The sequence below is a fragment of the Cydia pomonella genome, chromosome 12 (genome assembly GCF_033807575.1).
Source record: "Cydia pomonella isolate Wapato2018A chromosome 12, ilCydPomo1, whole genome shotgun sequence".
Lineage (NCBI taxonomy): Eukaryota > Metazoa > Arthropoda > Insecta > Lepidoptera > Tortricidae > Cydia > Cydia pomonella.
This window is the reverse complement of record NC_084714.1, coordinates 12,392,122-12,416,174: the sequence shown is the minus strand read 5'-3', so window position 1 is coordinate 12,416,174 and position 24,053 is coordinate 12,392,122. Positions and strand designations below refer to the sequence as shown.

Sequence of the window (24,053 nt, the reverse complement as noted above, 5' to 3'; positions counted from 1 at the left end):
AAACCTGGCTCAAAGGGGGCCATAATTCCCGCTGCGTTTAAATTAGTTTCTAATGAACATCCTGTTTTCAATGTCCGATTTTCGACTCTTGAGCGACAAATCAAAGATTATTTTGTTATAGTTAAAATGATTTACCTGCACAAACAAGGCTTGGTTATCAAATCTTTACTTATTTATGGAAAAAAATGTTACAGAAAAGATCAAATCTGTTAAAACAATATATTCAAACATTTATATGTGTCTGACATTAATATGTAAGTGTAAGTCTGAGTCTGAGCTTAGGTGTAGTTTAAAAAAACACAATTTCCATAAATAGTCATATTAATAGTTATGTTTGTATTGTAGTCGGGCGCCCTCATATATGTATAATTACATACGAGTATACCTTTTTTAAGACCTTACAATAAATAAAGTGATTAAATATATAATACATAATATATATATATATACGAGCCCTGCACTGGCCAACTATTGTCTGCAAAGTGTCAATTATTTTGGGTGTGAGTGTTAATAGTCACACATCTACCAACGCCTGTCCCTAACTGTATGCATAACACACACATATTTAGTAGAAGAACATCACAAGAGGCTGTGGCGGCAAGCTATATTTAACGTTATTGTGCCAAGAATAACATATTCACAGCCCTTATTTACACTAAATTGTCGCGGTGTCTAGTCGGCGTGCCGTGAATACTGTGTGCTCACTGCTCACTAATTGGATGCTTTCAGTGGTGTCAAGTCTTGATTCTAGTTCATTTTATTTATTCTCCTCACACCTGATTAAAATTGTTCGAATGGTTATGAACAGCGGTCACGTTGTAGAATAGTGTCGGCATAATAGCTTTTTATACGATTCATATGGATATATACAGAGGCATTACAGTAACTGTACAAATACTAAATTATATTAATAACTAGCTTTAGGCAGTACATTCATATTTAAAATTGTATTTATAAGTCGAGCAACAACTATTTGTCGAGGGACCAACTAAGCTACCTTAGATATAAAATAATGTATTGAATTTAAGTACTAATACTCGTACGTCAAAAACATTTTTTTAAACGTTTGCTTATCGGAAAATATTTCAGTTTACTGAAATGGAAAATACAAACAGACGGCCCGATTCGAAGAATGATTAAGACACGTTTAAGATCTTGGAAAGATCTTAAAAAGATCAATAGCTAATCGACATGTCAATATTGACATTTATTTCGATTCCGCTGTGGTCCCAATAAGATAAATCTACGAGATTTCTAACGTCAAAGTGAGATTGGTTGCCCGAATTGAGCTGCTTCTGTCAATTATACGACATACAAACGATATCTAAATGAGAACTTATCCAAACCAGAACTTATCGTTATCGTATCTCATTCTTCGAAGCGGGCCGATACTCGTACCTCTAACGACAGCGATATATAAAAACGTCATAACCATGTTCATTCAAATGGCTGCACACCGGCTGTATCTCTACTTCTAAATAGCGAAACGCGCGATTTAACATATTTTTTTTTTAACTAAAACCCACGCAGCCATAAGGTCGTCCATTAAACCGGATAAAAATCGGATCAAATGAAAATTGGAAATGTTATTAGCGTAGTATTCGTTTGCACGTATCTAGTTACTGTCGCGTTTGGATTCCATGAATTTTAGTATCAAAGTAGGCTTAATTTTTTTTGGATTTCACTTTTTATTGGATTAAGATAAGCATTTGACTACAATCTCACCTGATCTTAAGTGCCGACGCAGTCTTGATGGGACATGCTTTACCTCGATTTAGGTACTGGGAAGTGTATAGGTAAGGTGATTTTGATGTCAAGTGTTTCCAATATAACACTAACTTTTGTGGACATTAGGTTCGTCCATATTTATATTAACACTATATACGGATGTTCGTAGAAATGATCCTAGTAGGTACTGTTCTAGTAAGAGAGGGTGGGCAAAAACATTAAATAGTTGTATTTTTTTCGAAATATGTTACATTGCGCGACGAGGATAAGTGAAATATTGGAAACAAGGGAATTGAGACAATATTCTTACCCCCAGAGTTACATACAATGTTTTTCATCACACTCGCGAACAAAAAACTAAATTTTAAGCGAAATAATTCTTAAATACGGTGACATAAACATTCGTCCGTCATATTGACATTTTTTTAAGGTTAGGTTAGGCATTGAAGGCAACATACCTATCCAGCGTTCAGCCATGATTGAAAATTGTGTAATAATACTTTTCATTTCTCATGCTCTAAAAGTGAATAGTTGTTGTTCTAAAAAGTGTGCAGAAAAGGATATGATTCTGCACTAGAACACTTTACTTTCTCAGTACGTTGGCTACGGAACCCTAAAAACGCTCGTGAGTTACTTGTAGATCAATACAAGGTAAGTGTGATGAAACAATTATTTATGCCGCTATAAGGGCAAAGTGGTTGTTTTTTTTTCAAACTTAAAATCAAACATTTATTTAATCATCATCATCAAATAGGCCTCGGGCGCTGTATTTGTCAATTTCTTTGATAAAATTAGTGACGTTCGCCGCACGCTGTATTTTAAAAATATTGGGCCCGCGTTAATGCTGCAGCAGTAATGTCGCAACAGCACTGCACCTGCGGTAGCCACCAGTCCAGAACGTCATCTTTAGTAGTTGTAACGTATTAACAAAGAAGTAAAAATCTCCTTATCCGCCGTGTCAATATTACGGCGCGGCGTGTACCCTGCGATTTGCATAATATCACGAGCTTTCTAATTAAGACATCAGCTTCAGTCCTTCATTTAGGCAAGGAACATAAATAACGCACAAATATACTTCAAGTACTCCTACGCAAGTGTCGATATATTTTGACATGATTTATCGTTAAATTTAATGTGAAATATGGAAATCTTTTTCCACTTCCATGAACAGTAGGTACTTTTGAGCACAAATATAATTGACTACTCTCAAACATAACAACAGTAATACGAGCAACACGTATGTAACGAACACTTTATTGCAAAGTAATTATATGTAAATAATTTAAATATAATAAATACTTTCGAGCAGTTTGTAGTTAAGCTTTGCCCACACAATGATTTTAGGAATAGTATAATTCTAATAATAGAAAGACAAGAATGTATGCGAAAATATCATAAGGTATTTGCTCAATACCTATATATTCTCTTATTGTAATTGAATTTTATATTAAAAATAACGGCCCTATTACATCTCGTGATTACTAGAATATAAGGTTTGATTATATGTGATCTATTGAGGTTAAACCCACATCCTAGTCTATACCCATATCAACAGTTAAATCTGCTTTTCTTTTCATTACGCAATACTCAAGCTACGGTATAACTATCGAACTATTTGAAAGAATTAGCTTAATTGAGGAACAGGCCTCGGAAGTATATGTAATTATAAGCCTCTATCCACAGCTGCGTTCTTTGTGTATTGTTAAAGTTGATTATATTTGTAATAGACCAGTTTTATAAAGCTCCGGCTTTTTTTCAATCAAGCAGAAAAATATTACTGGAAATAAAGGAAACTCACAGTTTGATTGCTTTTAACCATTCACGCTGCCTACAATTTCAATCAAACGCAATACAACTCATAATAATTTCGGTGCATCTTCCAATGTAGCAAAATTGACTGCATAAGCAGTGATATGATTTTAAGGAAATCTAGAGCTACTTCGTACCACAACACACTTATAAATTGAAGTAGAAACGATTAAGCTTGTAGAAGGTTGTTGCCTGAACATGAATCACTCGCGAGAAGCTGAGTATGTATAGGCCTGAGGTTAAATGTATTTACCCGACAGAGCCCTCTTCAGCAAAGCAGAGATTAAACCTTGTAGCTTAATGTTTTCTACTCGCACACTAATAGGGAAGGTCGGGCAGGGACAAATTAAATCCCTGATCGGGTTTGTTAACAATTCCAGAGAGTAACTGTTATCGCCATTAAAACAGGTACGAGTATGCTTTATTTGATATCGATAAACGACCTTCTTTCGGTCTAGAGTTCAAACGAAACTTGACCTATGTCTGTGAACCTGCCGACAGTCAATTAACTATGACGTTCTGAAGTTCAAATAACCTATTGTAAATTTTTGGTGCTAATATGGATTGAAACTTGATGTTTAATAAATATATTGCTTATTTTCATCTTTATTTATAAATACATAAAAACTTAGCATATATGTAAAACACATACACTTAGGGCCACTTGAACTATCCAGGGTCAGCCACTAACACCGGGTTAGCCGGCTAAACCCGGAGTTACCAGTACATTTTAACGCTGTGTTAACGGTTAAGTCCGAGTTATTGGCTAACCCTGGATGATGCAAGTGGCCCTAATACGAAATGATATGTATTCATGTTTTATTTATTAAGTTACTTGGGGCTGAAATTATAATGATTATTATTACATATAATGATTTGATCATGGCCATTAGACTTTAATTAATTATTTTTTATCATAGGATATGGATCGGATCTGTCAGTGTTACAAGGGACATTTCTTCTTTTGACACTGACAGATCAGAACCCCAGAAAATTTCCACCCATAACAAAAGCAGCTTACCGGCAGAAAAAAGTATTTTTTCATCACACTGGCTCGAAAAAGATCTTATTTCTCTAGGGAGTTATAGTTTTTTTTTTATTATGTTCCTAATTCATACAAACCAAGTAGCGTAAATGAGTATTTGATATATATGAAACCGGGAGCGATAGCAAGTAAAACGACCGTTTGCTTTGACGTCTGTTTTATTACTGGTCTTGTAGGTAGATCACAAAACTATAGCATACAGATCATATCCTCCACCATTAATTTTGGAACCTGTTAAACAAACAAACACGCTAATTAACAGGTGCTTAACTTAAAAATACTTCTTAAAATCTACGTTGACTCTGGGACGCAAGCGTCGTTGGGCGGACGGCAAATCCTCACTTTGATCAGCCGCGTTATCAAAACCGGCGGCTGCCTGCGGCAGAGACGGTGCCTCCGCTGGCGGTACATGAGGCATTTCTCGTTCACCCTCTGTGTCAGCGTCCTCACAGTCATTCCACTCCTCCCTGCCCTCTGTTGATTCGTTATTCTCACTTAACAGAATTTCTGGGAGCTCTGTGCTCGGTCCAGGTTCAATGGTAGCCGAAGGTGGAGCAGGTGGGGGTGAAAATGATTGTGACTGTGACATAATGGTTTCACTAATTAAATCAGAATTTTGTTCTGTTTCCTGACGCTTAAATATTTGGTCGACATGACGAATACATTCGGTATTATAATCAGCTACAAATACTTTGTACATTCTACGGCCAATTGAATTTAGCACTTTCCTTTTACCCAACTTTCTTTTCTATCAATATACCATCTAACCCATACTAAATCGCCGGTGCGAAATTCCCGACTAATATTAGAGGCTTCCTGCAAAAAAAATGTTGGGTCATTATCTTTTGGCAGTAGAAGGTCCAATCGTGTCCTTAATTCGCGACCAAACATTAATTTTGCAGGTGTCGCCCCAGTAGAAGTATGTACAGTATTTCGGTATGTAAACAAATATCCCCGCAAGGAGTCATGTACAGCTTGTACTGGCAAATTTTCTTTTAATATTGATTTTAAGATTTTTTTACAAATTTTTACACTTATTTCCGCTTGTCCGTTACTACACGGGTGATAGATAGGAGACGTCATGTGCTTAATACCATTACTGGAACAAAATTCTCTGAATTCCGCGGAAGCAATTTTTACGTCATTGTCAGATACAAGCAAGTTAGGGATGCCAAAACATGAAAATATTTGCTTTAACTTGCCAATCAACGCTTTAGTTGCCGTTCCATTTTCCATATGACAACACTCTATCCACTTACTATACGCATCTACCAGAATCAAATACGTTCGAGAACCGATTACCATATAGTCGATATGAACGCGTTGGAAGGGTGCGCCCGGGCGCGGCCACGACGCGGGCGGCGCTCGCGCCGGCGCGGCGCGCATCGCGGCGCACGTCGCGCACGAGCCGGCCCTCTGTTCGATATCGTTATCTATACCTGGCCACCACATCCTACTTCGTGCATTACTTTTCATCTTTACAATTCCCAGATGAGAACTGTGCAATTCATCTAATATGCGTACCCTGAGTGCTGCGGGAACTACGACCTTGTGGCCCCGCAATAGGCACCCACTTTCATACTGTAAATCTGCCTTATTGCGGAAATAAGGAAGAATCGACATACATTTAATTTTCCTTGGCCACCCCCGTTGCATGTACTTAATAACGGTTTGTAATACGTTATCAGTTTCGGTCGCTTGCTGAATGTCTTTATGTAAAACAGCTGGTGAACATGAATTCAAAAACTTTAACGAGGAATAGGTATCATGCTCATGGTCACTTTGCGCGAGAAAAATAATCGGCCACTATATTGTTTTCGCCCGATGTATACTGCACATTGTAATTGTAAGCAGATAAAATTATTGCGTACCTTTGCAACCGCAGCGCTGTCGTCATTGAAATTCCCGTTTTATTATTAAATATAGATATCAACGGCTTGTGGTCAGTTTTCAAAATAAACGGATCGCTTCGACCGTACAAATACTGGTGGAATTTTTTTACTCCAAATATTATAGCCGTCGCTTCTTTGTGAAGTTGACTATAATTTTTTTCACTAGCCGAAAGTGACCTTGACGCGAAGGCGAGCGGCCTCTCGACTCCGGTGACGTCACGTGAACTAAGTACCGCTCCTAAGCCTGAGGGTCCCGCATCTACCCCCAAAACGAGTTGAGCCGTGGGGTCAAAATGGGCCAGGACTCTCTCCGAAGCCAACTCACGTTTTACGCGTTGCGCAGCCTCTCGCTGACGCACACCCCACTCCCACTGAGCTTTCGCCCCGAGCAGATCGTATAACGGCCGCATAACACTAGACGCATTAGGGATGAAATTCCTATAATAATTAATCATCCCCACCAAACGCCTAACCTCTGCCACATTAGTAGGATCAGGCGAGTCCAATATGGCCTTGACTTTTGCGAAACTACTTTGCAAACCACTTTTACTAATTGAGTAGCCGAGATAAGTTACAGAGTCTTGGAAAAATTCGCACTTTTCTTTTTGCAATCTAAGCCCTGCTTCATTTAACCTATGCAATACTTTTTTTAACCGATCCAGATGTGTTATTTTATCGGGGCCGGTAACACAGATGTCGTCCAGCCAACAACTTACTCCGTCGATACCTGAAAGTAACATCTCCATAGACTTCTGAAATATAGCAGGCGCATTGGCTAATCCATACACAAGACGAGTGTATTTATACAAACCTTTCTGTGTATTGATGGTCGTGAGCTCTTGTGACTCGTCACTTAATACAAATTGATTATAAGCGTTTTTTAAATCTATTTTGCTATAATGCTCACCCCCTCCTAGTTTTGCAAATACTTCCTCTATTTTCGGTAGGGGATATTTATCGATAATCAGGTCTTTGTTAAGAGTCACCGAGAAATCGCCAGCAATCCTAACTTTTCCGTTTTCTTTTAATACCGGTACGATAGGGGTGGCATATTGTGAATAGCTAACCGGTACTAAAATACCTAAACTAACTAATCTGTCTAACTCACGTTCAACTTGCCCTTTCAATGCAAATGGAACTGCGCGAGGCTTAAAAAATTTCGGGACACTGTTAGGTTTTAATTGTAAATGTACTTTTAATTTATTAAACGTCCCTAACTCGTCTTGCCACAATTCGGGATATTGTTCCAATAATGTAGCCACATCGCCGTCAGCAGATAAGTTTTTATTGTTTACATTTTGCGTTAAGGTCAAGTTAAATGCGGACATAAAATCTCTTCCCAATAGAGGCGGGCCTCCGTTTTTGACTACAAAAACTCTTAATTCCTTAGTTTGTCCATTATAGGTCAAGTGACATAAAAAAATCCCAGGGGTTGAATTTTATGTCCGTCATACAAACACATCCTAATATCACTATCTAACAATTTATACTCGCAAAACATGTCATTATATAACTTTTCTGACATAACACAGGTAGCAGACCCGCAATCTAGTTCCATTTGTAATTTTTGATTGCCAATTAATACATTTAATTCTATCGGCTTAGTAATTACATACCTTAAGTTAAACATTTGACATTCCTCACAATCGTCTACCTCGCTGCGATTCAACGACGACGATTCGCCAACGGAAACGTTATGCACTCGCGCACTTTCACCACAAACTTTCTTTAAGTGACCCTTTTTGCCGCACTTTTGACACTTATACGATTTATAACGACAATTGATTTCCGTATGATTTTTCATTCCGCAAACCGTACACTGCTCGGGAGTCGAACGTGGATCCCGCTGACCGCTGCCGCTCGCGCTAGCGCGACCGCGCGCGCCTCTCGCGCCACCGCGATATCCACCCTCCGTTTGCGCTCGAAAAACTGGCTCCTCCTTAATGGTAATTAATTTCGCTTCTCGGGCACTCTCCGTCTGTTCTGCCAACTCTAAAGCCTTGGCAAAGTTTAGTGACGATGGCTTTTGCTCGAATAGTTTATCGCGCACGGAACCTGAGCCCAGACCGAGCACGAAACGATCCCTGAGGTTCGTCTCCAGGGCAGAATCAAAATCGCAATAACTTGCCAGACCTCTTAATCTTGCCGCCCATTCGCTCAACGTTTCGTCTGCACTCTTCATCGCCCCGAAAAACTTCGCCTTATCCGCAAAAGTACACTGCTTTTGTTTGAAATGTTCGTCGAGTAATAAAACCAGCGCGTCATAACTTAAGGAATCTATCTCCTTTGGATAAGCTAAATTGCGCACTAACCGATAACTTTCATCCGATAAATGTGTAATCGTGATGGCACTTTTTTTTTCTACTTCCGATATACCGTTCACTAGAAAAAACTTTGTTAACCGGCTCTTGAATATCGCCCACTCGGTAGTCTTATGATCAAAAATAGGCAAATTTCCTAAATACGATTGCGACATAATTAAAACGCACGAATTATCCTCGTTAGCCAGATGATATATATGAAACCGGGAGCGATAGCAAGTAAAACGACCGTTTGCTTTGACGTCTGTTTTATTACTGGTCTTGTAGGTAGATCACAAAACTATAGCATACAGATCAGTATTACTTAAAAAATACTGCCGTTAATAATTTAATATGTTTGTTTATGTTTAAAAATATTTAATTTTATTAATTTAATAGCCGTTTAAAATATTTTGACATAATTTTTAGTTGTGGCCTTTGATACCTAACCTGTCAACAGATTTAGATTTACCCCCCTCGTTGCACAATGTACTATTAATCAATCTTAGTTTGGTTTTTGACTTTCTAAACAGTTATTAAACAGCCATGACAGTCCCTCCCGACGCATTCCAAAATCACGCTTGGCGTTTCTTTATTTAAATAAAACCGTTAATGGGAAAAGTTAAATAGGATTCCGCGGAGCAATTCAATGTGCAAATAAAAATATTTTCAGCTAACATTGTTTGAGGCAGAGCCGAGGTCCGATACCGATGGCGCCCCCGGGGAATTTCTATTATTCATTCTAACGTTAGGTATCGCCAAAGCTTAGTACGATCGTCAGCTTAGGTAACAATTCGATCGCCGCTCGCTGTTTAACGTTGTATTAGGATTAAGTACAATTAAAAGAAAAACAGTTTAGGCACTTAACATGTTGCTAGAAAATTTAGGACTTAAAGCGATAAATAATAAAAGACAGTAATCACTCGAATCTAGCCAACTTCGAGCACTTACTCGTACGTAAAGCAGTATTTTTGCTGGTTAAATTGCAGTTTTTAGACGACAATTAATGCAAATACTAGGTCTCTGGGTATCAAACTTACTCGCTTAAAATTTGTACTAATCTGTCAATATTTTCAATTCACTGTAATACTTAATAGACAAATGACATTAAATATAAAAAGAACATATTATCACAAAACCAACTAACTTTTCCCTAGTGGATCTGCCTTTGTGGGTTCACCACTAATCAAACATCTATTATATCCAAAATGGGTAGGCACTGTGTATTGAAACCGTTAGTAAATAGTAATCAAACCACGAATTAATAGCCTAGAACTGGCCTACTTTCATTGTTATGGACGGTTTTGTAGTAAATTAAAGAGTACATGATACATGTTATGAAAATTTACCTGCATATATTCGTCAGTTTTCAATAAAATTGAAGCCTGTTTTTCTTGAATGAATTTCTGTCAGAATTGGCGTGCTTCTGTTGTATCAACTGAATAGGTACTAGTTCATACGATTAGATCTCCACTTTTCAAATAACCAACGAGCTTCTGCTCCACACACATTTGCCAAATGTCTCTATAAACCGAGTTCTGGCTGGTCTCTGTACCCGTCCAAATTATACCTAACAATGTACTACCGTCAAAACCCCGTCAGTTTGTTACAAAGAGAATGTTTATCTTCGGCGTTATCCCTAACGGTCTATTATTTCCTGAGTTGTAATTACTAACTGCTGCCTCTAATCCAGATTGTATTCTCTCATGCGAGCAATGCAAGCAAATCGCACTTGTTTGTTGAAAGCCCAGGAAGTTAAATAAATGCCAGCTTATAGCGCTTTAAAAAATCAACAGGGTTCCTGCCCAGCGTCCCCACGGTACTTAGGGAGGTTATCCTTATACCTAAATGAAATGTGGATTTCTTACGCGTAGACACCGATTTAAATTAATTTAACACTTTCTTTTACAGGGTTCTTTAAATTTATTTCAGACCATGTCCATGGTGTTAGTGTACATTCCCTTAATCCTATGTTGTATCCTTACCGTAAAAATCCATTATCAGTGAAAAGTGTTTTCCCTGGTTAAAACACTAGTTTTAACCGAGAAAACTATTTCCCGTATCACCTTAGTGAAATCGCGTTTTAACCAATCAAAACTTCTTGGTCTCGGTGAAAACTAGTTTCAACTTGATTTTTTTCAGTCAAAACTAGTTTTCGCAAAGTGCCTTGGTGAAAAAAGGGAAAACACGTTTACACTAAAACGGGTTTTTACGGTAGTTACGGTAACACATATTTATGTATAATAGCTGAAATTTGATATGGGTATACACATGCATATTATTGACGCCGATATAGTGATCTAATATAATATAGATATAGACAATTTATAAAGAGAAGAAAGAATACCTTCACAAAAATTGTTATTACATATTTATTAGCGGAATATTTCACTTCAAGTGCCTGATCAACGTCGCGTCTGTCTGTCTGCCAGCTGGCTGTGAAACCAAAATAGATGTACCTAATAAGTAAGAAGTACTTGCACCAGCAAGCAAAATTTAAGTACTTAAGGAACATATATTGGCGGTAAATGATAAGAAATTGAACTGATAAGAATACTCAAAGTAAGTACTGAGTAGTACTGACCGTTACAAATTTAAACTGAAATATCCCGATAGCCTACTCAATCGAATTACCTATAATGATTCTCGTTTTCGATACAATATCTAGAAGCAGTGAGTCCGATAACAGGCGAAGCCCATTCCGGCGTTAACCGAAATTCAAATGGATTGTTTTTGAGGGCGTTTATTTCAGTTGTCTCATAAATATAACACTTTCTTTTATACACAACCTATTCATTAATTAAGTAATAGAACCAATAAAAACAATTGTCTACTGCATTCAATGATAAAACCTGTTTTTAATACAGACTTACCTACATGGAGGTGATAAAAAGGCACATAGACCTGACAGAACTGAAGGGGAATTGACGACCGGTTTGGCCTAGTGAGTAGTGACCCTGCCTATGAAGCCGATGGTCCCGGGTTCAAATCCTGGTAAGGGCATTTATTCGTGTGATGAACATGGATATTTGTTCCTGAGTCATGGGTGTTTTCTGTGACAACGTTATATATGATATATAAATATTTATATATTATATATATCGTTGTCTAAGTACCCTCAACACAAGCCTTAATGAGCTTACTGTGTGACTTAGTCAATTTGTGTAATTAGTCCTATAATATTTACTTATTTAGATAATTTTATGTTTTCTTGAACGCATCTAAAAAAAATGGTGCCGGGAGAATTAAACAAAGTACGATACGAGTACCTAAATTAATTGAGTGCCTAAGATAATCATTAAGGAAACGTATTACCTACCTATTAAAAGTATCAAGGTTTTCTATTTTGTAATTAAGTTGAAATCGTATACCATTATTTACTTTAATGTTGAATGAAAGCATTTTTACTAAAGAAAGATGTTTAATGGAAAAAGTTTTAATGGAATTTGATGAACGAAACGATTCAAAAGTCGTTCTTAATACAAATTTCTTAAAAGCAATTATCTGTGTTACGGACCTCTTTGCTGCGAATGCTTAGCGATTTCTTTAGGAACGATTCAGTGCGCAGTGATGAGATTAGGTATGCGTACCTACATCGTACGAAAATTATAATAAAAAAATAGACTTCTTCATAACAATTATTCATGATGTGTGATACACAAAATTAATAAATAACACAGAAATGCATCTGCGTGCTTCTAAATTACTCCATATATGTAGGTAGTTAATTACCACGATTACGCATAGAAGTCCTTTTTCAGTATACTTTTTTAGGGTTCCGTAGCCAAATGGCAAAAACCGGAACCCTTATAGATTCGTCATGTCCGTCTGTCTGTCCGATTATGTCACAGCCACTTTTTTCCGTAACTATAAGAGCTATACTCTGTTCTTCAAGAGCTATTGTGTCCCCCCCCCCCCCCCTGTAACTTCTAAAATAACAGAATGAAAAATCTGAAAAAAATATATGATATACATTACCATGCAAACTTCCACCAAAAATTGGTTTGTACGAGATATAGTAAGTAGTTTTTTTTTAATACGTCATAAAATTAAAAAAAAAAAATTTCATCAAACCCATACGTAAGGGGTATCTATGATTAGGTCTTCAAAAAGGATATTTAGGTTCCTAATATCATTTTTTCCAAAACTGAATAGTTTGCGCGAGAGACACTTCCAAAGTGAAAAAATGTGTGCCCCCCACCCCTGTAACTTCTAAAATAACAGTATGAAAAATCAAACAAAAATATATGATATACATTACCATGCAAACTTCCACCGAAAATTGGTTTGAACGAAATCTAGTAAGTAATTTTTTTATAATAAGTCATAAATGGTACGGAACCCTTCATGGGCGAGTCCGACTCGCACTTGGCCGCTTTTTCTTATACAATACACAACAAAAACAAAAACGTGCTTGTACGGTTTCTCTTTTCACGCAATAGGTTTCCGTATTTTACAAGGATCGCATTGAAAGTAGAGTGGCCCATGTATAAATTTCTGTTACGAAGGGGACCATAGCTTCTTTCACAAACGTGTTTATAATACGAAAAGGGCAGTAAAGGTAGAAAGAACAGTGATTGTATAGCAGATTGCAGACAAGTCGTTTCCTCAGATCCTGAATACCTACCATACCTACGGACATAAATTAGAAAAGAATGGCCGAAGTTGCGACTCTTAATGCCAGATTGAGCGGATTAAACGTCTCCAAGGGAAACGTGGCGATCGAAGATAACGAGTCCCTTTTTTGACCTTAAGAAAACACTTCCTCTACCTCTGTTCGTACAGACATATGTATATAACCTAGCATAATGGCAAACCTTAACATAAATAAAATGTGTAGTTATATTACTTTATTATGGATACATTGAAAACACATTTGCTATCTTATACAAAGATACAAATAATTCAAAGGTTCTCGTGGTCAATTCAGTCTTGTTAATAGAGCCAAAGTTTCAGTTTAGGTAAGTAAACATTTGTAAACCGCCTATCTGAAATACAATTTGCTATTGCCATTCAGGGTTGAATGTCTTGAGGGTTAGACCAAATGGAGAGTGGAGCCATTACAACTATTTACCGCCAACATTTCTCTAAGTTTCAACTAATAGCGCTGGTAATCTGTGCGGAGACGTACCAACAAATAGATGCCTTTGAACAGATTGTACTTGATGTCTAAAACTGGCAGTTTAGTTAGAGATTCTACTAATTTGAATTGAGTATCTCCTTTTATAAATAAGCTTTCATCGGTGCTACGATGCTAATTAAATTAGTACTTGGCTACTGCTATTTATAGTCAGAACACAGGTGGTATTTTCTCTCCTTTTTTCATTTGTTGGTAGCTTTAATAACTGACAACTTAATGATTCTTTATGTTTATTGCCGGAGCTATCACTACATTGGGGCTAATTAAATCATAAACAAAGGATGGACATATTTGTCACGTTAAAGCACTTAATGTACTAATATGTATATAGTAAATCTATTTAATTGCTTGGCTCTTTTTTAGAACTTACCTGAAAGTTATCAAAGTCAGCTGGAGAATGTGGCAACTGAAAAAGAAAACACTACATTACTAATGCTACCTACGTCAAAATATAGAAAGCAACGAGTAGGTAACTATATACTTATATAATAAGTGATTGTTTATATATAATTGGCGCATGTTTTTTTAGGATGTACACTCGCCATTAGATATATCGGAGTGGCCAAGATCACAAATATATGAACAAAGGCTCGGAACGTCGCGAGGGCTTTCCTCGGTTACAAGTAATATTTGCAAAGTTATTACAAAAGATCAACTGTGACCCACGATGTACTGTATCCACTCTCCCCGACCTTTAATTTTGTACTTGTTTATAACCTTCCTATTTCAACAACAATTACTTCACAACTTTTATGAGCACACGACGTGAAACCGATATGTGCTCATAAACTCCCCTCGCAACTTTAGTAGCTACACGTGAGGATCATTATGAGAATTTTACATACATAAGCCAAGTTTAGACTTCGTACTTTGTATCAAGTAGCGGAATGTATAAGTATGTATACAAGTAAGAAACATGTATATTTAGGAATTCAAGCCGATTACAGCAAGAATAAGCCCAATATTTTAGCTAAGTGACCTAATTAAATTGATATCTGATTAACAGACTCTTGAAACAAAATAATAGACTGCCAACCAGAGAGCCTACCGCCAACATCGAAGTTCGCAAATAGCGGGCGTTTTTCTCTGTCACTCTAATTACGCCTTTATTGGAGTAAAAGAGAAAGATGCCCGCTGTGAACTTTGGTGTTCGCGGTAGGCCCTCAGCTCAGGTATACCTAAGTACTAAAAGACTAACAAGCCAAGAATATGGTAAACAAGCGGTTGAATGTTACAACGGTTGTTGCGGCTGTTATGTGTGGAGGGTAATGTTACTAGACTGTTAATTTATGTTATACCTACCTACGTGCTAAACGATACATCGTGGTTTTATTAAAATATAGCAAGTAGTTAAGTAAGTCGGTTTCAACGTCCCTCTCGATCGATTGTTTTGCAATGTGTGTTCAGTACCCCTAGTGTAAATATTTTCGACAGCGAAACGTGACGTACGCGTTTGCGTTAAGTGTCATTTTGTATGAGATTTTTGACTTTCCAAAACGTCCCGCTTGGTGCGCTGTTCAAAAACCCATACAAAATGAGACTTAACGCAAACGCGTACGTCACGTTTCGCTATCGACTAAATTTACAATAGGGGTACTGTTACATGTAACGTGAGTATTTCATACATACGCACGTTATGCAGTAGAGGTAAAGTTGAGTGAGGTATAAATAAGCAGGTAAAAGGTAATAGTCGGGTAAGCGAGGGTTCAAATATGTCTATTGTTGTACGGCCTTGGGATAGTCACGCACCAAAATTGCAAGTTCACTCAAATTGTATTCATTAATAAAATTACTAATGAATGTAACAGTTCGTTGGCTAACAGATAGTGCATAATTTGAAATATCAAAATGTCAATTTGGGTTATGTCAATTTGTATATTTAGTTGAAAATAGTGACTGAACATGAAATTTCGATGCCAGCATCAGATAACTCTTCCACTGGGTTACCTATGTGTCTGGGGGCCTAGCCAGGGTGACATTCGTTCGCAGAGAAACGAAACCAAACTATGTCTCTATTGCACTAATATAGAAGAGTGATAAAGACACAATAGCGTTTTGTTTTCTTGGCTATGCCCCCAGGTATTCGTTGACATCAGACGCTTTAAAAAAAGTTTAAAAATTTAAATCTTGTTCGTATCACTTACAAAATAACTTAAAAAAAATAGAGTCAGACCAAGATAATTTGGCAGTGATTTTGACAGCCCAGACAAGTGTTATTTTCAACGTCAAACTCGTATGAAATTATGACGTAACACTTGCACAGGCTAGGCTATCAAAATCGCTGAAAACTTATCATGGTATAGCTTTGGTTGAAACCGCTTGTGGAGCTATTATTATTAAACTGATTATTGTTATTAGGTAGACCGTTCAATAACAGTTGGTATAAGTTAGTGACCTAACACCACCGTGGTCTTCGTATTCAAGTGCAAACAAAGCCGAAATTTATGCAGTGTAGGTTATGTGTAAGTAAAAATTAATCTTAACAAAAGTACTAGGCTGTCATATTGCCTTCAAATATTCTATAAAAGGCGCTGTGGCTCATAAGAAATTGCTCACTTCACGCTGCGGAAGACCCAAGAGCCTCCACCTGGGTTATTGTATTTTTCATTTAACAGTTTATAACTTCAACCTACAGCGAGGTTTAAAAAAATACAATTTGTTTATTATTAAAACATTTGAAGGAGCTGTTCGTTAGTATACATTTGAAGGAGCTGTTTGTGTGTATACAGTATAGGTATAGTTATAGATGTAGTATGTAGCTGTGAGAAAGGAGACAGTTTATACGAGCAGTAGTAAACGGACCATTCTAAAGTGCGCCTGTGTTTCTCTTGACTAACCCTTTACCCCTCACCTCATGGCGACCGTGACAGGACTCCATATACACATACAACATTTAGTTGTAATTTGTTTTTAATTTATACACATTTTATCAATTAAGGCTGAGTACGTATTCTTCTCTCACTCACTGAGCGTACACGTAAGCGAGATGGAAGTTTTTGTTAATTTAAATTTTTTGTACGTTGATATAAATAAAAAAGTAATCATCATCAATACATTCCGATTTTTAGAATCAATTTTCATATTTTTTTGATTTTGTGCATAATTTGTTACAATATTTTAAGGTCATTTAAGACCCATGTTCGTGATTTTTTTCCATCGAGCGAAAGCTAAAAACTCTCGACAGTAATGTCGCGAAGCAATATTGTAGCAGTAATGCGGGTGCAGTCTGAATCCAAACGTCACCTTTGTATCACAAGACAAGTGTAAACTTCAAAACTATCAATGTAACCGTAAATATTTCCGGTAATAAATAACTGATGAGAAGAATTGACCCATTATAAGGATCAAAACTAACCTTGTACCATAAATCAGTCCTATAATAAGGAACATTATCTTGTTTCTGAACGAACATGAAAAAAGCATGTGAGTGTTGAGTAAGTAATTAAGTTTCCCGGCGTGACGCGTCAGCAGCCCGAGGCTCGCGGCCGACGCCTCAATTAGAGCCCCTACTCCCCACTTTTATTTACCTACCCTCCACTCAGACCCTTGATTCACCAGCGCACCGTTGACGCTACAAACATTAAATTTATCCTTTTAGAGACACTCGCCCACAAACAGAATTCTAAAGAACAGGTCATTACTGGGAAAGAAGTTTATTTTTAACAATTTATTTATGGATGTCCTCATTATTATTTATAGTTATGAAATCATTCGGCCCGACTTTAAGATACGTCAAACATTTGCTAAAGATACGATATGGATTAGGTATGTCATTGTCAAAAGTGACGTTTCTTCAAACAATAACATCACAAGGGTAATCTTTACTTTGAGCAACACAGGGAATGGAGACGGCATTCATACTATTTGCCCTCTGCCAAAGCATAGGTACAACTGTACCTATGGCAGTGCATGTTGCGACTCGTCCGTACACAAAAAGAGATTGAGGTGTGCAAGATTTGTCTTTGACGTGTGTCATTTTCTATGTATTTGTGTCATCATTACAGATTGGATTTTGTATGTAGTGTGTGAGAAGTGCGACTGTGTGCACGTTTCCCCCCGCAGAAAATGGCAGAATGATTTGTTCGGTAAGATATCGCTTAGGCTTCTCCCTTCCGACGTGTCGGAAGCAGGTGTTGCTCGCCTATTATAATTTTTGACGTATCTTAAAGTTTAAAATGGGGCCCATTGTAATAAGGATGTTATAAGGCTTAATTACCTAAGTTGTTACAAGACCTAAAACTAGGTCTAAGGTAGGCCTAATTTTGATGATTCGGTGCCTATTTTTTGAAATAAAAATAGGATGCTAAATAAGGAAGCATAAATGTGTCGTGGTAAATAAATATTTCATAACATGGAAAATGTTGTTGTAATAAATAGAGTGGTTTGTTGTTGTTTCAGCGTGTTTGTCTAGTGTATTGTCATTTCGTGTGTTTAGACGAGCAGCCGAGCGAGCGATAGATATTGCCGCCCAAATGTTTGCTTAGCGCATTACTGCAGGGAACATCGTGAGGTTGATACGTTCGTGTTGTTTTCACAGTATTTGTTTAAGGGCGGTATCAACAATGCCTACTAACACCGGAATTGTTGAACTAATTAAACCTTGTTTTCAATATGACCGCGATCTTATTAAGCCATTCAGTGAAATACTAAAAGAGTGGAAGTAATGAAATAAACCGTTGAGCGAGAGAAGAAACATTTATCATTGGATCGGCGAGACGATCGTCCAATTAGTCTGGCTGTAGTCGTAATTTGCCGCTATCACGAATAACGCTATAAGCTAAAAACTTCAAAGAGCAGTTTGCAAGACTGAGAAGGTAAAACTCATTAGGCCTTTTGAGAAATAAAAAATTGTAATTTAACTGTCTGTTTGCTTTAGTTTTACGACTCGACTAGAAGGCTTTATACTTCCACATGCGTTGAATAAATGATCAGATCCAACTACACTTAAAAAATTATGCATTAACAGGCTGTGTGTGTACATATATTTAGGGATGAGAAAGCTCGGCATGTATCTAAAATTAGGTACTGAGTAGACGAAACTACACCTTTATCACTAACAAGTTTACCTGTCTACTTCAGGCTAAATTATACGGCCACGCTGCCTGTTGCAGTCACATAACAAGTTGCTAACATTATCAGGGAATGATCTCGACCCCGTGTTCGTGACACGCGAAACTAAAAGTCTCCAAACATGACATGCGAGGATTAGGAGGGTGTTTTGAGTTATACCAAATTCTGTGTTCTTGTATTAGCATCACACAGATTCAACGCTTCTATAGGTAGTGTACCTATATGAGATATGAGTATACAGTTGAGGAGCTTTCTAACTTGTTAATGACAAATTTAATCACTGTTGTCTCAGCACAGCATCTGTCACTCTGTAAATTTTAATCCTCTTGTGACATCTCCCGAGACTACGATTAATGTTTTCTGTCTAAGCTGGAGGCAGGTCAGGGCACAAACCTCAGAGTGACGACGGATCGGTAGGTAAAAGACTGTCGGATATAATCGACATCACAGAGACCGGGTTGAATATTCACAGTCGATTAAAAGCGAAAAGTCGCTTTGCTCTCAACATGTCTGGTCAATGTGTCCAAAATCGATAGCAAGCCCATTTTGTTCTACATATTTGGTGCATAGGTATTTATTTCAGACATTTAAAAAAAATCCTTGATTTTCAAAATATACGAACGCGTATATACATAATTATAACTATTTAATATTTGATTTAATAACTATTTAGGGACAATCTTACACAGATCGACCTAGCCCCAATGCTATGTAAATTCTATGGGTACCTATTAGGCGACGATAAATATACTTATAAAGATAAATACTTACATACTTTTATATACGTACATTATCACGATATTATCATGCTGGTGAATTACACATTGAGAACGTGCTAATCTCGTGAGTGTAATTCTCGTTAGTTTAATTAATTACATCTCATTCCAGCGTCTATGAATACTTTGGCCATTGTGATTCAGTAGGTAACGAGAAGTATCGATTTTCCCGTCGGGTCTCGGTCCATACAGATATGGCACCGCCGTGAGCTTGCGGGCAGCTAACTGACGTCGGTTTTGCACGGCTTTCTAATTGCTCTTAGATTTGTTTGAACCGCAACATGGGCAAACCTTCTAAATCTTTTGAATTATATCACCCAAAACGGCAATTTCCCTTTATTTCTATCGTGAAAACTCGGCGCGCTCTCATTTACATACACTTTGCTGACCCAACGGCGATAAAACCCTTTTTATAGCAGTAAAAAAAGATTTCTGAGGTTCAACAAAGCATTCTTTTCTATCTCCTTAGTTAGATAGTCAATTGGCATCGGTCCTTACATAAAATTCCCTCGGATTTCACATCACATTTTTTCATTCATTTTTTTTACTGACCTGTGGCAAGAAATTACGATGAGAAACATATTGCCCAACTTACATAATATATCATCATCACCCGCAGCGAGCCTGATGGTCCCGCTTTTATCGTCTGTCATCGTCGCCGACACTTTCTAACAAGTAACTACTCGTATATAAGTGCGAGAGTGACGCATGACATCATAGAACACAATTGCAAATATCATAAAGATATACTTAATTAGTTTTTTTTAATATATTACTGGGCGCCCAGATTCCTTTAAAAGGTCTCTCATACCATTATATTTTCAATATTTATTTTGACAAATTAAATTTTCATTGGTCTTGGCAAGTTATCAAGAGTGGGCTGCTAGACGTCAAGCAATTATACAGTGATTTCTACTAAATATACTATACTGAAATAGTATTTTTACCTATTTACTGAACTACCGACTTACTGAACACCTGAAAAAGTTCTTCTACTCCTTTTTCAGATAAGTTCTGAATAAACATAATAAAATTTGCTTAATGCCAGTTCCTTTTTGTTACAAAACTTTTTGTATAAAACGAAATAAATTCAAAAGCAAATAAAATGTATCAAAGTTGTGGAAGTGATCTGCATACTAAATATTTTTATTGAACCAAGTTTACAACGCATGAAGACGAGCATGAACACTGAAAGAATATTATTCAAAAGATGCAATAGGTATAAAAAAAACCGTACTAAAAATCATAGAAATACCTAGTGCTTCAACAATGAAATATTCTTTATTATCAGGTATTGTAAATTCGTATTAGTAATCTCGCTTCTAAGAAGTATGATTCCTTACCAAAAAACTATAAAAACAGTCATTGATGGAATACGTACATATTCGGATATAAAATTACCTTTGTAACGTGCGGCATTTTAAACATCCCGCGAGAAAATATTTGTGTGTAACCTTAACTTGTGGAAACATTAATTCATTTTAATATACCCTAATTAAAATATTAATTTTAAAAATTGTAACCGGCAAGCAAGCAAAGAGCGTCGTTTACAAGACTTGGCGCTTAGGAAAATATATTTGGGCATGAAGTACCTACCTAGACAATTGCGTCGGAATTTTACTGTATGTGCCTACTTATTCTACTTAAGCTTATTTTAGACGACCTGTCTGGCCTAGTGGGTAGTGACCCTGCCTATGAAGCCGAAGGTCCCGGGTGATGAGCATAGATATTTGTTCCTGAGTCATGGGTGTTTTCTATGTATTTACATAAATATTTATATATTATATATATCATTGTCTAAGTACTCACAAGCCTTATTGAGCTTACTGCGGGACTTCCTATAATATTTTTTTATTATTTATTTATTTATTTTACAAGTAATTTGCGCCTTTAACATGTCTTTAGCGGTTACTGTTTTTGACCGTATGTTTGTCTTATCTGCCTGTACGTAATCTGATATATTGTCTGTATCTATTTTGAAATAATTATTTAAATTTATAATATATAAAGTATATGTCGGCCTCATGACCTAGTCGGTAGTCCTTACTAAGCCGAATATCCCGGTTTGAATCATGGTGAGGACATTTATGTCTGTGCTTATCAAATATGTGTCCCTGAGTTATGGATGTCTATATCGTCGTCTGGTACCCATAATACAAGCCTTATTGAGCTTACTGTGGGACTAGGTCGATTTGTGTAAAATTGTTATTTACCTATTATATTTACTCTTTAAGTCAGAATGATATTTTACATTGAAAAGTCTGTAAACAAAAATCTTTATGATTATAACATTTTTTTTACTACGTGCCTACTGAATACATTTGCACCGTGCATTATAATACTCATAGTGTTTACTTTAACTATCGGCCCGATTGGAAGAATGATTAAGGCACGTTTAAGATCTTGGAAAGATCGATAACAAAATTGACGTTTATTTCGATTCCGCTGCCGCTGTGATCCTAATAAGATTTATCTACGATATTTCTAACGTCAAAGTTGGTTGCCCGAATCGAAATGCTTCTGTCAATTATACGACATATAAACGATATCTAAATGAGAACTTAACTTACCTAAACCAACTTATCGTTATCGTATCTCATTCTTCGGATCGGGCCGTTAGTGATGATTTCATGATTACAAGTAAAGCATAGTTAATGATAATTTCACGGTTTCACGTATAGGTATACACCATCATGAGGCTCGTTTTAAATAAATTTGACTAACCATATCGTACGATATAATTAGTTTTATGTCAAGTTTATTTATTTATTTAATGTTTATTGCACAAAATAAAACGCATCGAACTAAAAATTGCACACTCCTTTTTTGAACCATAGTGACTTAATATAAATTGAAAAAAGCCATTCAAAATTGAAAATTTACGCGAGTTGAGTCATGATATTGAAATTTAAGTACATATTGCTTCCTGATAATTATTGACTTAATGCCCGAGAGGCCAAATAATGCCAGCTACAATTTAACATATGATAAATGGGGAAAAGCAAATAAATATCAAGCAAATATTATTTCTCGTTGTGACATTATATTATTTAGACGATTCGTCATTTTATCTTACATGTAAAATAGAATTTACACGTTAACAACGACTAACGAATTAAAAAAATACGTTTTTTTTTTTATTCCGGTAACTACCTCTGAAACTTGTCCATTAATTATTTTGCCTAATATGTCTTTTCGGTGTTAGAATAATACTATATGAGGGTGCTGCACTAAAAATTGGAAATTCAAGAACTAAGTACCAGCCCAGCCCTACATATGAATCATAAATTTAATGCTATCATGGCGAAGGCGACGGCAGTTCCGCTACAAAGTGCTACGCCGTAGCCCGTAGCAACTAAATCCCACATGTAAACTGAAAATTGACATTATTCATGTACATGGGTACACGTTGAAACGGTATTTGAAGTTTAAAAACCTCTAATTGATTTGATATTACTCAAAGTGCATCTCGCTAGCACCAATAATAAATCGAGATGAAATATTTATTATAAATCCATTTCCGCTTCTCGGCCCGATTCGAAGAATGAAATACGATAACGATAAGTTCTGGTTTCGATGAGTTATCATTTAGATATCGTTTGTATGTCTTATAATTGACAGAAGCAGCTCGATTCGGGCAACCAATGTCACTTTGACGATAGAAATATCGTAGATAGATCTTATTGGGATCACAGCGAAATCGAAATTAACGTAAATTTTGACATGACGTTTAGTTATCGATCTTTTAAAGATATTTCCAAGATCTTAGGCGTGTCTTCATCGTTCTTCGAATCGGGCCGTCTGTCCTCTTCAAATATTTATTTGAGGGCGTATGCAGCATTGATAATCACTTAAAACTTATTTTTAATAAAGTAAGAAATTATAGGAATAGTGATTTAGATATTTCATATGGCGTAGTATGAAACCTGATTCAGCAACAGATTCACCAGATTATCCGAGCACATTCGTAGTATGAAGAACGGATAGCCGGGGCTCTGCGGTGACGGAAAACGTATTGGATTCGGATTCGACTTACTATATAGTATATACATTTCGATAAGGTAACCGTGCTGGCGAAAGAAAAATTTGCGAATCAGCGAAAAGTACGGGAGGCTATCGAAATTAGTCGTCATCCGAATTTTAACCCTGATTGTTGTTGGTCAGTGCCTTCGAGCTGAAAAAATGTGTGGGATACTGGGTGGACAGTATGGATAAACCATTACACGTTGTGAGTGTTGACTGTACCCATTATTTGACAGTAATCAAACCCTAGCTCCTTTTAATATATTTATT

The 24,053-nt window shown here is 36.7% G+C and overlaps 2 protein-coding genes across 5 annotated transcripts in view; both read right to left on the bottom strand.

Annotated features, from left to right (window-relative positions):
• Window positions 1-24,053, bottom strand: part of LOC133523605 (regulating synaptic membrane exocytosis protein 1) — a 244,393-nt gene that overhangs the window by 209,625 nt on the left and 10,715 nt on the right. For all 4 annotated transcript variants that reach the window (XM_061859274.1, XM_061859276.1, XM_061859275.1 and 1 more), the window contains exon 2: window positions 14,285-14,320. The gene's annotated coding sequence lies outside the window, so the exon portion shown is untranslated. The remainder of the gene's footprint in view (window positions 1-14,284; window positions 14,321-24,053) is intronic.
• On the bottom strand, window positions 4,723-9,088 carry LOC133523600 (uncharacterized). The gene is made up of 2 exons (XM_061859266.1): window positions 8,091-9,088; window positions 4,723-4,813 (listed from the first exon to the last, which is right to left on the bottom strand). Exons 1-2 carry the CDS (start codon window positions 8,948-8,950, stop codon window positions 4,801-4,803), a joined length of 873 nt encoding a protein of 290 aa, XP_061715250.1. The 5' UTR covers window positions 8,951-9,088; the 3' UTR covers window positions 4,723-4,800.

Coding starts and splice junctions, on each gene's coding strand:
- LOC133523600 (XM_061859266.1), bottom strand. CDS start 8,950: ATGTCGCAATCGTATTTAGGAAATTTGCCTATTTTTGATCATAAGACT.